The sequence below is a fragment of the Vitis riparia genome, chromosome 13 (assembly GCF_004353265.1).
Source record: "Vitis riparia cultivar Riparia Gloire de Montpellier isolate 1030 chromosome 13, EGFV_Vit.rip_1.0, whole genome shotgun sequence".
Lineage (NCBI taxonomy): Eukaryota > Viridiplantae > Streptophyta > Magnoliopsida > Vitales > Vitaceae > Vitis > Vitis riparia.
This window is the reverse complement of record NC_048443.1, coordinates 1,542,933-1,559,979: the sequence shown is the minus strand read 5'-3', so window position 1 is coordinate 1,559,979 and position 17,047 is coordinate 1,542,933. Positions and strand designations below refer to the sequence as shown.

The following is a 17,047-nucleotide window of genomic DNA, read 5'->3' as shown; positions in this document are numbered from 1 at the left end:
AACTTTCCGCTAACCAAAGATAGCCTTAATTATCATTGCGGTTGGACCGGGCCCTCTTGTAATCTAACCGAATAGGGCCAAGTTGGGCTGGGCCTAAATGATCACAAAGACATCACCTTACAAGTAGCCCGATAGGAGGGCATTTCCGTAGTTTCACTAATGGCAGCCACTAATATATAACCTTCATCCCCAATAACCTAGGGTTTCTCCAGCAGCCGAAGGTAAGGGAGCCGACGAAGAAGAAGAGTCCTCAACAGCAACAATGGTTGAGAAGTCGAACAAAGCCAGAAAAGAGGAGATTGTCACCAGAGAGTACACCATCAACCTCCACAAGCGCCTCCATGGATGGTACTTTATCTTTCTCCATTTCAATATATGTTGGATCTGTAGTGTAGAACGTTGATTTCTGGAATTTGATATGGTTGTGTATGTGCTTGTTTGTTTTTTTAACTTAATCGAGTGGTTCTTTCGTGGTGTTTATGAAGTGAAGCGTTGATTTGCTAAAATCGACGATTTTCTTTGTTGAAATCGACTTGGGAGCCGTGTGTCGGCGATTCTTTGTAATCCTGAAGTTTATGGAATCTTTGGCGGTTTGCTTATTTACTAGAGGTTTATCCGTTGATTTTGCTGGCAAGGAAAATTTGTTTCTGCATGAGAAAATCATATTTCAGTATTTGGCGCGTTATTTTGGTTTGGTTTGATTTGATTTGATTTTAGTTTGGTTTTGGAATGTAATTGAAACGGATAATATGCAATGGGGATTATTGGAAAATGCTTTTCTTAACGGATGTTGCACAGGAGAGTGTTCCAAATATGATGTAAAAATGGAAATTTTGGAAGAATGGTGGTTGCTTAGAGTGAATCTGTGAAAGTAAAGACTGAGTCCAACATACTGTTAGGAAGTATCTCATAAGTCTAAAAAAATTATTTCTAATTATTGTCTTTTTGATTCAAAATAAATAATAAATGGGTAGAGAGGAAAATCTCAGATACGGGGATTTGTGGTTGTATGCTTGCTGGTGAAGGGCAGTGGTAGAATTCCCCAAATTTTGCAAAGACTGTTAAGTTGGAATGAGCTTTGAATAAAAATTTAATTTTTTTTCTAGGAGGTTTTTATATTTTACCCTTGTGGTGGTGGTGGAAGGAAATTGAGGAGTATTCATGAAGGGCATGGTCGAATGTGTCAGTATAGTTGAATGTTTTTGCATATGTAGGGGTATAAAGCCATCTCTAAAATGGGGTCATTGATTGAAGTTGGAACCCTTTCTAGAACCAGTGGCAATTTAGGATTTCATGAAAATGTTTCACCAATATTTCTGTTGAATTTCAGTTTTTTAAAGTTGTATTAAAACATCACAATGTTGTAATTCATATGCTACAGCACATCTGAAGGTGTCCACGCTGCTGTAATATGCGAATGACATACACCTACCCATTACCTGTTGTATCGTCTGTTTCAAGGGACTTGATTGCCTCTACTGAGCTTATGCTTTTGTAATTGTTCATTCATATTTAATTAATTGTTCTTCATTGTCGTTCTCTTGTTGTGATCTTAGTGCTATGAGACATTCCCTAGCTTTTGGGAGTAGCAAGATAAGAATGGTAGCACTATTATTAGAGATAAATATATTCTAGACATAGGTGCATATAAGTTTTATTGGTGTCTTGTGCTGTTACTTTGATTTGATATATATTTTTTTTACTGCTTGTTTTTTTAAATCTATACCATCCTTTAGGAATTACTTGATTTCATACCATTTATTGAGCATAACAATTATAAGTCCATGCATGTATGCAAAGATCACCTATGATTGTTGTTCATCCTGCATCTAATCTCATCTAATTCTTCTAAACCTCTAGGCCATTTTCCCCACAAAGTTCATGGTCCTCACTCCATTACAAAAATGATCCTTTACCTCCCCACCATTTTTTATATTTTTTTTTTGGCTTTTCTATGGTAATCATAGAATGCCCAAAAAATTTGTTCATACCATCTGTTATAGTAGGAGCAGAAATGCACTGATTCAGCAACATGATTAGCTTCAAATTTCATGTCCCACTGATTCAGCGACACGAAGCGTAACCTAAAAGATAAGTAAACAATGCATCTGCTTTCTCATCTTCCAAATCTCCTAATGCTGCTCCCTTCTTATGTAACTGCTTCTGTAATTGTTTGGGGAAAAAATGCTTGTAATTGAATGTTAAACGCCCAACATTATGAATTCTGTAAGAGTTCTTTCTTGTGTTCCCTTTGTCATTGGAGCTATAGGATCGGTGAATTACCATCTGTGTCATTTTTGTGCACAAATAGGATTGGTGAATTACCATCTGCGTCAATTATGTGGAACACATTTACACTGATCTAAAACTTGGGCAGCTTACTTGAAGCTTTTATGAAGGTTTCTTGTCTTAGCCCAAACTTGAGGTTCATCCCATATAAACTGGTTGCATGTGTTAATTTGAGCATTCTAAATTTGTTGAGTTAGACTGACTAACAACCCTGTTGTATTTTTTATGTTCCCGCTGGAGGGTTCACAACATGTTTTTTATTTTGAAGATTTACATAATTCATAACTGCAGTATTCTTGTTGATTTTTGGGACTTTAGCCTTTCAGCTAATCTAATCCATTGTAGCCACCTAAATACAAATTCCTTGTGCTCCAATTTCAATGTGCAGCACATTCAAGAAGAAGGCTCCAAAGGCCATAAAGGAAATCAGGAAGTTTGCCCAGAAGGCTATGGGAACAACCGATGTCAGAGTCGATGTTAAGCTAAACAAGCACATCTGGAGCCGTGGGATCCGAAGCGTTCCAAGGAGAATCCGTGTCCGCATTGCAAGAAAAAGAAACGACGAAGAAGATGCCAAGGAGGAGCTTTTCTCGCTGGTCACCGTTGCAGAGGTCCCACCAGAGGGATTGAAGGGCTTGGAAACTAAGATCATCGATGATGAGGATTGAACCAACCATGCCTCCCTGCCTTAATTTTAGGTACTCCAGTTTTGGGTTTTATGTTTTTCCGATCTTAATTCAGAAAATGTTTTTGGTTGGTTTTGGATTCTCTGTGGAATTTCTCCCTAATTAGAGTTGTTTATCCCATTTATGCATTCAGTTTGTGTTAGAAACATGTGTGGACTGAATTTTATTTACATCCCTTGCGGCTATAGCTTTGAATATGATCCTCTTTCAGCCCTCATTCTGATTGATTGTTCATCTGATATGAGAACATGATTTTGTTCTTTGAATTTATACAGCAGGTGGCCGGCTATCAAGCTGGACTTGGCAACATATGATCAGGCCATTAAATTACCATTTGATGGTTTTAGGAGCTTCAAATGCATTTCAAATCCGAGGTGGCCTCTTTTTTTGGTGTGTTTTAAATCTAAATAGACATTAATTTAACTTAAAATCCAAACAGAACTATTTGGTCATATTTTTTGTTGTCCGTTTCAATTTCTATATAGAAAGTAGACAATTTTATACAAATATTATTGCCTTCAAATTGTTTTTAAATATTTAAAATTTGAGTTAGTAATTTTTTTAGTATTTTTTTTTTCATAAATGCTCTTCTTCGTCCAGTTTTTCAATATTCTCGAATTGTGTGGAATAATTTCAAAAAAATAATAAAATCGAAATTAAAATAGGATCACAAAAGGCGGTGAATTCCACAATCAACCCGATGGTTTTTGAAATACAAATTTAAATTTACAATCCAAATTTTGGGGAACCATGAAGGGTTCATACATAAATTTTCCATCTTTTAAATAATTAGTTGCTAATTTTGAAGTTTTAAATATTAAAACAGTTTTTTTGTTTATAAAAACAAAAAATTGTTTTTAAAAATTTATAATATTGTTTTATGGTTGTTTTCTAAAAATAATTTTTAAAAATAAAATGAAATAGATAATAATTTTTATAAAATGAGTAGATATTATTTTCATTGGCTTTTAAAAATAAAAGGAAACATAAAAATAAAAAACAAACAACCCATTAAAAAATAATTAAATTGAACATCATATCATCCCATTTATTTTTTCACAGTTTGATACTATATCCAAAATCTTCAAATATGATATTTCTTACTTTTTTAAATCTTATTTTATTTTTTATTTTTAAAAAATATATTAAACACCTTTATTTTTATAAAATAATAAAAAATTATTTTTTGTTATTTAACTTTTTTTTTTCTACTATTTTTAATAACAAGTTTTACAAAATATAACCAAACAAACCCTTAATTTTATTAATTAAGTGAAGATTTGAGAACTCTATTTGATAAATTTTTGAAAGAAAAGAGTTTTTTCAAATTTTGTTTTTAATTTGGCAACAATTGAAAACATAGAAGATACTTTTAAAGTTTTTACATTAAAAAAAAAAAATCGTATTTTATATTTGAGTTTTCAAATACAATTTTATTAATAATTATTATTTTAAGAAATGTTGTTAAAAGTGATGTTTATTTTTTTTTAGAGTCGAGTCCCAATTTTACTTAGAGGAAAAAATTTGGAGAATATGTAACATGAACACGCGTCAATCTATGGTTGGCTGTTCGGAAGGGAATTTTACTGCCCGCCAAACACTATAATTTTAAAAGAAAAATGCACCACAGTCCCGCGTTGTACGATTGGAAGGAGGTGAAATTACCGTAAAGGCCAAGCTTCCACGCGAAGCTTTTCAGAGAAGCTTACTAGCCAAGGACCCAAGAGGCAGCGTTCTTTGGGCGTTTCTGTCATTGATTGTTCACATTTTCTTCGTACTCATACCTTTCTCACAGCAATCGCAATGTTTCTGTTGCGATCTCTGTGAGCTTTCAGTTTCTCGAAATCTGTTTGGCTGTAGAGAAAAGGCGGGAAAGTTAAAGAAGCTGGAGTTGTTTTACTCGCTGGGTTTTTGCTGTTTGGAAGCGGAGAAAATGCAATCCTGAGGTCGACTGGACTTGATACAACTAATTGGCTTAGCCGAGGTGAGTTTTTTTTTTTTTTCTTAGTTTGGGGAAACCGAAACAACATAATTCCTGAGATTTGGAATGCTCTTTCTCAGCAACCAAACGGAGTGTTGATTTGCTTCTGTGATTGCTTGGTTTCGAAGAAAGGTAAGTTAGTTAAATGCTTATACGAAATTGTGATATTAATATTTAGTTTCGATTTGCTTTTAATTGAAAGGCTCATTTCCTCTGCAATCCTGAAATCGTGTAGCGCGTTGGATAATCATTTAGGTAGAATCATGAAAGAAAGCGATCTGAGTATGTAGGGAAAATGGCATTGCGGATAACATGATTTGACCATGTGAATTTCGTTGCGATTTTTTTCTTAGCATCAGTGTTCTGTTGTTTCCTATTTTGAATTAGTATTGTGCCAAAAAAAATGGGGATTTCAGTTAGTTTAACTATTGTAATGATGTTATTATGAGTTTTTGGAGAGTTAAGATTAGTTGTGAAATTAGAGAAATAATGTAGGACTATGTTCTTGAGCGGCAACCATACTAGGCCTACGTATTCTGAAACTAGTCTTGTGCTATGAAGATATGAATAGAAGTGGGGTCAGGCATAATTTTGATGGTTAAGCGGACTATTGAGTTGGCTTAAGAAAAATGCTTTGAAAACAAATAATGTCTTAAAAACCTGTTAAAATGAAAACAAACTGAACATGATAGTCATTTTTGCTTTGAATTGAGAGTTAAAAATGACAATTTACAAGTATGTATTCGAGGTGGATTGCTTGTATACATTTCTCTCTGATTGGGCTTTTATGTACTATAGAACATATCTATTTTTCTGAAGAAAAAACTTGAAAACTATGAAATTGGTAATAAGTACTTGAAGGACTATAGGAGATGAATCATATTGTTGATGAAGTACTTAAGTGACTAAAGAGGATGAACCTATCGAACATTGCTTATCATTTCTGTTTTAGATTTGTGAAAATAAGGACTTCTGCAGACACTTTCTTGCTTGAGGTTCTAGTGGGGACTTCCAAATTTTTGGGATTGTTCTCCAAGTTCCTAACAGAACTTTTATTAGTGGTAATAAATATTTATTACCACTTAGCCATCCTAAGTATTTGCACCAACTGCATCTATTTTCTTCAGAATAAGATTAATATATTGGGTGCTACTGACCACTATCTAATCTCATATGGGTCACATTCTTTGATATTTCTAGAGATGGAGTGGAACATTGAGAACTCCCCTGATCGTGGCCTTCCCACTAATAGCGGTGATATAAAGTATCTCTCTGGGCTTAGCACTATATTGGTTGCCACCATTCAAGAGGCAAAGGACAGGATTTCACAAGTAGAATATATTTTCTGCACCCAGCTCTTTCCAAATATCCAGTCGAAATTTAAGATTTATTCTGAGGCAATAAAGACAGTAGAAGATGCATGGAAAAAGAAAGAAAATGATCTTCTTCTCCAAATAGAAAGCCTTAAGCTTGAAAAGCAGCAAGCCCTTGGAGAAAATCAATCTCTCAAGCTGGAGAAGGCAACATTGTTGGAAGAGAAGGAAGAAAAAACAAATCCACTTCTAACCAAACTACAAAGTTTAGAGAAGGAAGTTGGTGTTCTAAAACGGGAGCTCTTGCAGAAGTCTAAGGAAGTTGACGAGGGAATGGAATTGCAGAATAAACTAATTCAATTGATTGAGAAAAAATCTTCTGCAATAGTGACCAAGGGAAAGCAATTGAAAGAGCAAGAAGAAAAGAAAAGTGAAGTTGTTGCCAAACTACAAAGTTTGGAAAAGAAAGTTGATGAGCTACAACAGAAGCTTAAAGAAAAGACTGAAGAAATAGTCAAGGGAAAGGAGTTGCAGGAAAATTTATTCAAAAAAATTGAATCTCAAGACTCAAAGATGATGAGTAATGAATTTCTGTTGAATGATCGTGAAAAAGAGATGAAACTACTTATTGATCAAATTAAACATCTGAAGAAGAATGCAGATGAGCTCCAAACGGAGCTCCAGAAAAGAAATGAAGAAGTGGAGGAGGGAAGAAAATTGCAAGAACATTTGCTCAAGCAGATTGATTTGAATGGTCTGAATACGCTGAAGAATGAACAACAGTTGGAGGAGCATGAGAAAAAGGAAAAAATGCTTCTAACCAAAATTAAGGGTCTAGAAGAGAGGGTTAACGAGCTCCAGGTGGAGGTTAATGGGAAGAGTAATGAGGTGACTGATGGAGGGGAGTGGCATCAAAATTTCCTCCAACAGATTGAATTGAAATCTTCTGAGTTGCTGTCTGAGAAGAAGAAAAGAAGAGATGTTGTTGCTGCTTATAAAAAGCTGAAATCTCAATACAACTTTCTTTCCTCAAAGCTTGGTCTTACTACAGAAAATGTGCTCACACCAGTCAAAATAGAAGAGGAAAATGATTCTTTGATGCATCATGTAAATCCACTAAATTCACCTGGTGAGATTTTATTGCCCTTTCCTTTTATTCTTATTAGGTGCTGAATAATTAGCTGCAATTTGACATATTAGTATTCTAGAAAATGTAGTTTGTTTGATCTAATTGGATTAAGATTTGAAATTTGCTGCAATTTTGTTATATTATTGATTATAACTTTATCAAACTTGGAGGGGTGATGGCACACGTTCCAAACAGATCTTGATCTTCTCCCATTTGACTGAAAAAATTCCTCTAAATTTGCATAATATTACATGGCATGTTATTGAACTTGTTAGAGAAGAAAACCAAAGAGCCTATTAGGAAAATAAATCATTTTCAACTTGGGAATATACTTATAAACTTGCATATATTTGGACATTTACCCAAGGTTGTTATTTTATGGGATTGCATATATGCAATTATCTCTAATGCTAACCCATCTTTTACTCCTTGTTTCATAGGTCCTGAGAATACTATTCCAGAAACTTCTGCTGCAGCTTGTGAAGCAAATAAACAAAAGAATGTGGTCAGTTTCCCAGAAAACTTGGATAGTGTCAAAAGAGTTGGTTTAATTCAAAGCTCAAGTTGCCAGTCCCCTTCTAGTTCTGGTTCCGCTGGAGCATCAAAATGCACCACCAACTTGAATTCTAGCTCACTGGCTGGCACAAAGAGACCTTCGTCTTCTTGGAGAGATACCAGGTCCCGTCAATGCCAAGGTGGGGCTGACCCACATGATGATTTTCTTGATACTCCCTTGGAGAATATTAAAGGGAATTTAAACAAGGCCAAGAAGGAAGAATATCATGATCTTCCAGTCGCCATTCCAAAAGACATGAATTTTGATAGCTCAGATGATGAAACGCAGGATGTGAATGTAGAACCCAGCCAACAAAAGCAGCCCATGCCTGCACCCAAGCCTGGTACGAGAGTTTTTAAGTATGTGGAACCAGTAAGAACCAAAGCAGAACGGGAAAATTTGCAAGGAATTGAATGCAAACAATGCAAGAAATTCTATGATGCTGTTCTTCCTAAAGATGGAAATAAGGACACTGATGGCAATAAGCGGAATTTTCGCTGTGAGCATCATGAGGGAGTTTCTAGGCATCGGTATAGGTATGTCCCTCCAATGACTCCAGAAGGATTTTGGAATATTGGATTTGATTCTGAAATGTGAATTTTTGAGCTACAACAGATTTATTTGAACTATAGCAGAATTTGATATTTAATTCTATTATTTGCTGCTTTGTGGTCTTAACTCTTAAGTGAAAATTAAGTAGGGAAAACTACTAAGAAAGCGAGATACAGGTTACCTTCATGAACAGAGAATAATTCTTAAAACCTTAATGAAGTTGCATCTTTCCCCCAAACTTTACCCACTGACAGTAACATGTTCTAAGCTCAAAATTTAACATTTCATGATTCTACATCTATTCAATATTCAAGAACACATAATGCTAGATTTCCAAACTATTCTTGTAGAAAGCACAATATTAAAATACGATCTATAGATTATATTGTTAGCTTACACATTCAGTTTGGTTTAACTATTATGCATTTATTAGACTTGGTAGCAGGTAGAACTGGCAAAAATATCTATCTATTGTGTCTAATTTCCACCCTAAACATATTTTGCCAGTTCTACCTGCTACCAATAGTTGAAGCCATTTTTCATGTGTATCTAAATACTCGAAATATCTATCTGTTGTGTCTGATTTCCACCCTAAACATATTTTGTCAGTTCTACCTGCTACCAATAGTTGAAGCCATTTTTCATGTGTATCTAAATATCTATCTTTTGTGTCTAATTTCCACCCTAAACATATTTTGCCAGTTCTACCCGCTACCAATAGTTGAAGCCATTTTTCATGTGTATCTAAATATCTATCTTTTGTGTCTAATTTCCACCCTAAACATATTTTGCCAGTTCTACCTGCTACCAATAGTTGAAGCCATTTTTCATGTGTATGGACTTCCAAATGGAATATCACAATCCTCCCATTAATTGCCAATAGGCTTATACAAGAAAATGAGAAGCGAGTTTTACAATAGGTGGGGTTGGGTTGGGAAGCTGTTGTTGTATGATTCCTGGTCGTCTTTTATTTTTTTGTACTTCTTGTCAGTTAGGACTTAGGAGCGATTCTTGCAATCCACCGACACTCAAAATTCAAACACCATACTGTTAGAAGTGACTTGTGGGTTAATTGAATTTGAGGCTAGACAAATACTTCAAAAACTTCAAATTCAATGTATGGATCATGAAAGATGCTTAAACACAAATTTTGTTCTCAGAATTAAGAAAATCTTAAATATATTTTCTTTAGAGTTTGGCTGAAAAATTAGACAAATAAAGAAATGATGATTGAAATTTGGGAGGATGAGAATGTACATATTCATAATTTATGGATGTTAGCCTAGTATATACTACAAATCCATTACCTAACCGTTTAAGTTTTTAGGTTAATTGGTAACCTAGTATAGAATAAGAGTTTGATCAGCTAGAGGTGGATTGGGTTTTGAGTTGGAGACTCTCCTACTGTTTGGTCTCCCATCTTTTTATTCATAATAACTGAGGGTGTTTACTTGGTATATATTATAATTTCATTATCTAATACTATGTCAATTGTTAATTTAGGCTTCACACTTAACAAAGAGACGTGTCCCTTCACACAATTTAATAGAGGATTGCTAATGGACTGTACTCTCAGTCTTTACTGCTTCCCAGTCTTAGATTCCAGGAACCTAAACCTAGGTGGGCCTGGGCTTTGTTCTGGTGGGCCCTTTGGTAGTAAAACCGTATCTCCTTTAGGTAGTATGGGACCAGCCCATGACTTTAAATATGTGGGTCCAAGCGTATTGAAAGAGGTACTTAGAACATGGAGTGCTGTGCTGATCTGCCAGACTTTGATGTTTCCTTTCTCCTACAGTCTATACAGTTGTACCCAGCACAAAGGCATAAATGCTAGGGATAGGATGTAATGACTACACTTTAAAACTCTGGTGTTCAAGCTGCATTTATCAACACACACCCCCATGACCCTTGCTTTATTTGGCATGCCAACTGCTTTGTCATGTGCTTCTTCCCCCTTACCTCAAAACAGAAGAACATGAATTGGCTTTTGAACTGCCTCTCCATTTTCTGCTTAGATACAAGTGATATTATATGTAAATGTATGTAAAATGCCATGGTGCTTAAGTCTATGTAGGATTAAGAATCTATCTGAAGAAGCAAATTGAAGAAGATGGATGTTTGGAATTATAAAATTGTAGTGTTTAGGAAGAAGCAGCCCAACTCATTTCTAATCATTGTCAAAGCTACCCATAATTTGCAGACATGTAAGATGAAGAATGTTCCTTATGGAATAGAGGATTTAGAGCCTTTAGGTCAGTCGTAAGCTAATTTTTTATGTTAGTTGTAAACTACATTTTCATGGGTGAAGGATTGATGATGCAAGTGTATCATCAGAGACCTCAATAGAATTATAAAAATATGAAAAATTTAGGGTACTTGATTGGTATTTATTGAATATGTAATCTGCATTGTTGAAAATATACGATAAAATTTAGGTTATTAAACGATGATGTAGATAAATAAGATTAAAATATAAAGTAATAAGATGTATAGTATATGTGACAAATTTGATTGATCCTTTTTTTTTTTTGTGATGTACTGAATTAGCATCAAACTTGAAAATATTAGTAAATAGTCATTTTTCAATGGAATTTATAGGTATTCTGGTTCATAGTTTTCTTTCATAATAATAATAATAATAATAATAATTAAAAAAATAAAAAAATCCTAAAGATGAAAGAATCCAAAAATCATGAATGTTTGTTAAAATAAAATGGTCAATGTTCCCATTACCATTAAGATCTTATTGGAGAATATTAGGAATTTTGTTTTAAGACTTAGGTAAGGTTTTTTTTTTTAATTTAAATTTGGTGTTTAAATAGGTCAGTCATCTGAATAGAAATGGTTGAAAAAGTGTTGTTCAGACTTCTGAATTTAAATAGAAGTAAAATAATTTTAATTTTTGTATTGAAAATAAGACTTGACTTTTTGAAAATAATCAATTCTAAAGTTCTTGAATAAAAAATCAAACAAGGCCATAATATTGTTATATTAATAGGAAAATAAATCATATAGTTGAAAAAGAATGGTCTGTTTGACATATTTTAGAAAATTATTTCAATTACTCCTGGTATGTAAACTTCATTTGAAAATTAAAATATTAAAAATAATTTTTGGATTTATTTTCCATGAAAAATACTATATATTTATTTATAATATAAAAATTCTCAAAACATTGAATAAAATATAATTAAATACACATCAAATCCATTCTAAAAAATGTTTGCTTTCAGACTAAATTTTGAACAAACAAAATTTATCAAATGTGGTCTTAAAATTAGAAAATTAATTCTGTTCCTTTGGAAGTGGTTTCCACATAAGCTCAAAATCTTCCATGGAAAAAGCTAAACTTCAAGGAAGTTTATAAAAATCATTTTATAGTCTTCTTCTTTCAATTTAAAAAATAAAAATTGAAGATCTTTAGAGATCCCTCTTCCAGAAAGAGTTTTCTTATGAAGACATTCTCCTCCTTTTGCTCCAAGTGTTTGGCTGTTTGTTTCTGTTTTTTTTTTTTTTTTTTTTTTTTTTTTTTTTTCCTTTTTTTTCTTTCAATTATTCAGTAAGCAATTAGCTTAATCCACATGTTCTGCAATTTTCTTTTTTATTTATTTATTAATTTATTCAGATTCAGCCCAAAAGATGTCATTTGCACATTGTACAGATCTCACTTCTGCATATTCAGTCAAGAAGACATTAAAATAAACTGGTACCTACCAAATAAAGTTGATAAAAAAATAAATAAATAATAGAGAACATAAACAATTTGAATACCATGTGCCTTTGAGTCATGCAATCTAATATTTTTATGATCAAAAGAAGAATTTTTATTTTTTTTTATTTTCGTATGAATGTATTTTAATACATGCTTCAGCAGTATGGCAAATGGATAAATACCCACATTAAAAATAAATAAATAAATAATATTTAAAAAAAAAAAAAGCCACAGAACTTTTTTGGCTTTGGTGGTATTGTTGGTTATGATGATGTAACACTGCTGAGCTATCTAAGTCATAGTCTTACTGTGTCGATTCTAGAGATATTATGCTTTGGGGACCTTTTCTTTTATGAAGAAAAAAAATTACTTGTTAACAATTTAGGACAAAAGTGTGATTAAAATGTGACTATAAGATAGGAATTCGGGTAAGAAATTTAAAAGTAATGCTTCCAAAACCAAGAAAAGTGATTCCAAAAAACATAAAACTCGAGTCATGATTCCACCCCTGAAATTTATGGAACACTCACCATTGCCTTTTATAACCACTTCAACAATTTCCCATAACCTTTTACACGATAAAGTGGGTGATTTTTCTCTCCCACTGCTGTATCTTATAGACCCTCTTTGCTTCACGTGAATCTTTGTCCTTTTCAGCTTTTCTTTTCTTAATCTTAAATTATGAAAACACTTTCTTGAAATAAAATCACATTAAAAACAAAAACACACCCCACACATAGAGCGCATTTTCTTTTTCTTGCTTTTACAAGTTCCAACTCGACCCGATATTTCGGAGCCGAAACGTCAAGTGTTCCGAAATTTCGTAATGGGTCGGTTACCAGAGACAGTCGTTGAAGCTAAACGACGACGCTTCGAGGTGGTCGAACGGCCACCCAGTTGGGATCGATCCACAGAGGTGGTTGTGGCTCAGATCCAGGTGGCCGATATACGCAGCCGATGATAAAGATTTCGGTATCTGACCCTTGAGGTTGTTGTACGATAAATCCAGTCCTATGAAGTACGTTTTCGACCCGAAAACGTCTGGTAATTTGCCTTCGAGCGAGTTTCGGCTGAGGTTGAGGATGTTGAGTCCGGTGTTACTCAGTAGAGATGCCGGGATGGAACCGGAGAGTCTGTTGCTGTCGAGGTTGAGAGTGGAGAGAACCGGCATTGAACCGAGTTCAGCCGGGATCACACCGGAGATTTGGTTTACGGAGAGGTCAAAATCGGCGAGCCGGTAAAGGCCTGAGATGGAGCTCGGAATGGTGCCGGTGAGCTGGTTCCGGCCGAGCATGGCTCGGCTCAGCATCGTGAGTTTTCCGAAATCCTGCGGAATTCCGCCGGTGATCTGGTTGTTCCGGAGGTCCAGGTGCATTAGTGACGCGAGGTTCACAACCGACGCCGGAATGCCGCCGGAGATCGAGTTATCCGCCACATTCAGAACCGTCAGTCGCTGCAACTTCCCGATGTCCGCCGGGATCACACCAGTGATCTTGTTCCCGACGAGGTCGAGGATCCGAAGCTTGCTGAGCGACGAAATGCACGGCGGAATCTCGCCAGAGATGCCCTTCCAGTCCGCGATTATCAGCGTGGTGAGGCTGTCCAGCTTGCAAATGGACGGCGAGATCGCGCCAGTCATGTAGCCAGACCGGCCGGCGCGCTCAAAGATCGGATCCTCCGACTCCCCCCGGAGGTTAATGTCTGCGACACGACCGGCGGAGTCACAGCTGATGCCGAACCAGCTGGAGCAGCAGTCGTTGCCGGACCAGCTCTTGAAGATTCCCAAGTAGGGCTCGTTCAATGCAGCTTTGAAGTCCAGCAGAGCCTGCCGGTCTGCCGGCGTACAAGATTCGACGCCGGTAGCGCCAGCGACGATAAGGGCCGTGAGGAACAAGAAGAGTTTCATTCCTCTGTGTGCTTAGAGTGTGATGCGGTGTTTGACTCTGACTGGACAGTGAGGGTGTTTAGTGGCGGGGATGGGTAGTTTTAGCAGTGTTACGTGGGTGAAGGGAGGAGGATGATGCACCAGGCATGGGCTGATGGGTTTGCCTATATACACAATATTTGGACGAAAATGCCCCTGCCATTGGGTTATAATTACGCTTTATAGAAAGTAGGAAATGATAGGGTCTATATATATATATATATAATTTTTTTATTTTTTTATTTTTTTTATTTTTTATGTCATCTTGAGTATTATATGATGCTTGGGCAAGTAACGGATCTAATTTTTGTATACAAAGGTTAAAAAAAATAACAATAATAAGAGTTCAATTCAAATGATTGTTAATACATGTTGATGTTTTTATCGATGTCCAAACATTTTTCTTTTGATTTAAGAGAAAACTTGTCACAATCATGAAATGTCCATGTTAGGAAAAATGATTTGGACTCATTTGAATGGTAGGTGCATGTTTTTTGATTGAATAATTCAATACATTTTGGTGGATTTACAAATTGGTAAGGAAAAAGCAAAAAGAAAATGGTGCAATCTTTCAATAATAATTCATTGTAAACCCATTTTGGATTTGTTTATTGGACCTCAAAACTCAATTTTAGATTTTATTTTAAAATGATTTTGATTAATAACTTTTTTGACAATGATTTTAGTATATATTTTTAATATTTTTAATATTTTTAGTATCTGAAAATAATTTTTTACATTAAATATTTTAAGTGCTAAAAATATTAAAAAATTTAGAAATTTTAACTTGTTTTTATTAGTAATAATTTTAAGAAAACATTTAATATTTGAATATAAATAGAAAATGTTTTGATAGAACTATTATTACTATATTACATAATAAAAAAATAATTTTTTTTAAAAAATCATCTATTTATTTGAAAATCAATTCAAGTGGTTTTTTAGACTTTTAGAAATCTGTCAAATACCGAATTTTTGTTTAAAAAAATGTTTTTAACCTTTTTCAAAATTACTATCCAATAGATTCTTAATCATATTTAAATAATCTTCTTAAAAGTATTTTCATATTAAAACGAAGTTTAATTCGGAAGAGTAATATTACTTTTCTCTTCTTTTTTTTTTTTTCTATGTGATTTTGTAATTTCAAAATCAAAGATTTTAATTTTGGCATTTAAAACCTTTAAGTTCATTGATGGATGGGCAGGCATAGTAGGAGAGATTTCATTCCTTGTGCTTTGGCTTATCACATTCACTGTTGTACCATGTGCTCCACTTTATCCATTATTCAATACAATCATACCATGATCCTCCTCCATCTTGTATCAAAACTTCAATGCCAAACATCCGTTTTAAATACTAATTTAAAGTTCCCAATCTTAGATTTCTTCCTCCGTTTCTTTAATACCCATTTATTACTAAGGCAAAAACCTCATTTTTTCTGAAAATAATAATATTTAATGCAAAGAAAAAGGAAAAGGAAAAAGAGCTATGATATTTTAAATAAAACTATCATTTTATTATACTTCAGCCACCCAAATTTCTTGAAAGTTTAATCTTCCAAAATTTAGGTTTAACATATATATCACGCTCCTTAACCCCCGATACAAATAGAATTTGGATTCATATCAAACAGACAAATATAAATAAAATAGACCTTTTGTTAAACCAAACTCAAATATCATGTTGAACAACTAATTTTTCTAAAAAATTAAGCTTGTAAAATTTATATTCAATATCTATATCATGCTCTTTAACAAATGAAATAAAAAAAATTAATTTTTTTTATAATTATTAAATGTCAGCAAACATAATTTTAAAAAGAACTTTCATTTATATACTTCATATTTTCAAAATGTGAAAAACCCTTTTTTATTTTTTTTCTCAAAAGTGATTTAGGTATAAATTTTTACTTAAGTAGAAGATTTTTCTAATAAAAGTAAATTGAAAATACATTTTTAAATATGAAATTCAATCAAGTGTATAATAATAATTACTTATATTCAAATCACTTATGATAAATAAATATCTGGTGTTTATCAATTTATTAATAACCATACTTGTCCTTAAAAAAAATTAATTAATTCAATTACCCAAAAGGTTAAAAATGTCTTTAGATTTTTACCCACTCAAGAAAATCATTTGAAATTTAAGAGGAAAGGTGCTTTTAATCATATAAAGATTGTCTCATTATTATGCACTCACATTTGAATTTGGTGAAGAAATGATGAAATGAGGGGGGAAAATGTATAATAATATAATAATGAGCCTTTTTGGATCAAAGTTTGAGATGGCTTTTTTGTTTGGATGCCATGCCCCATTATTATTTTGCCTTTTCTGATATAGCTTTTACAGCTCACACCCTCTTCATATTCATGGCTTATCCACACATTTTGGATCTATATATAATATGAAACTTAAATAATATATTTATTAACATTTTTTTTGCAAATTCTTAAATGTTTCACTATTTATAACCTTTTAGTGTTATAAGACTATCGTTTAACTTTTGTGGGTGTAATTGAAATTTATGTTTTTATTTTTAAAAATATTTTTATTGGGGTGTAATAATATCATTCTCAAACCCGAGGATGGGTCACCCATATGATGACTCTTAGAATAAACCTGTATAATATTATATTGAATGTTAAAAAAGATTTAACCTCAATACTAATTGGTTTTTAAATGAGATAATGAAAAATCTATCCAACAGTTTGTATTAAAAATTAAGGTAAGAATAATATTTTAAAATACTTTAATATATTAATCTTTATTAAAAATTAAGGTAAAAATAAGGGTCTGTTTGATAATGTTTTTTGAAATTTATTTTTAAAAAATATCTTTTATTCCTTAATTTAAAAGTAATTTTAAAAAACAAGTTTTAGAAAACATGAGCATTGGTCATGTT

At 33.4% G+C, this 17,047-nt stretch overlaps 3 protein-coding genes across 4 annotated transcripts; 2 read left to right on the top strand and 1 right to left on the bottom strand.

The window, feature by feature from the left end:
- The first annotated feature begins 200 nt into the window (after positions 1-200).
- LOC117929192 (60S ribosomal protein L31) lies at positions 201-3,192 on the top strand. The gene is made up of 2 exons (XM_034849447.1): positions 201-348; positions 2,678-3,192. The coding sequence occupies exons 1-2, from the start codon at positions 263-265 to the stop codon at positions 2,955-2,957; spliced, it is 366 nt and encodes a 121-aa protein (XP_034705338.1). The 5' UTR covers positions 201-262; the 3' UTR covers positions 2,958-3,192.
- Positions 3,193-4,475: 1,283 nt separating this feature from the next.
- LOC117927830 (protein gamma response 1) lies at positions 4,476-8,632 on the top strand. Of its 2 annotated transcripts, XM_034847519.1 has the most exons (4): positions 4,476-4,959; positions 5,037-5,088; positions 6,157-7,398; positions 7,839-8,632. In XM_034847519.1, the coding sequence occupies exons 3-4, from the start codon at positions 6,159-6,161 to the stop codon at positions 8,549-8,551; spliced, it is 1,953 nt and encodes a 650-aa protein (XP_034703410.1). In that variant the 5' UTR covers positions 4,476-4,959; positions 5,037-5,088; positions 6,157-6,158; the 3' UTR covers positions 8,552-8,632. The 2 variants fall into 2 exon arrangements, with proteins under 2 accessions (XP_034703410.1, XP_034703411.1); XM_034847520.1 differs by lacking the exon at positions 5,037-5,088.
- Positions 8,633-12,697: 4,065 nt separating this feature from the next.
- On the bottom strand, positions 12,698-14,248 carry LOC117929346 (DNA damage-repair/toleration protein DRT100). The gene has a single exon (XM_034849637.1). The coding sequence runs from the start codon at positions 14,122-14,124 to the stop codon at positions 13,054-13,056; it is 1,071 nt and encodes a 356-aa protein (XP_034705528.1). The 5' UTR covers positions 14,125-14,248; the 3' UTR covers positions 12,698-13,053.
- Positions 14,249-17,047: the final 2,799 nt, after the last annotated feature.

What these genes read in the sequence shown, in the direction of transcription:
- LOC117929192 (XM_034849447.1), top strand. Translation starts at nt 263, where the DNA reads ATGGTTGAGAAGTCGAACAAAGCCAGAAAAGAGGAGATTGTCACCAGA. An exon ending in CACAAGCGCCTCCATGGATG is followed by an intron (nt 349 to 2,677) that starts GTACTTTATCTT and finishes TTCAATGTGCAG; the next exon opens with CACATTCAAGAAGAAGGCTC.
- LOC117927830 (XM_034847520.1), top strand. Translation starts at nt 6,159, where the DNA reads ATGGAGTGGAACATTGAGAACTCCCCTGATCGTGGCCTTCCCACTAAT. An exon ending in AAATCCACTAAATTCACCTG is followed by an intron (nt 7,399 to 7,838) that starts GTGAGATTTTAT and finishes CTTGTTTCATAG; the next exon opens with GTCCTGAGAATACTATTCCA.
- LOC117929346 (XM_034849637.1), bottom strand. Translation starts at nt 14,124, where the DNA reads ATGAAACTCTTCTTGTTCCTCACGGCCCTTATCGTCGCTGGCGCTACC.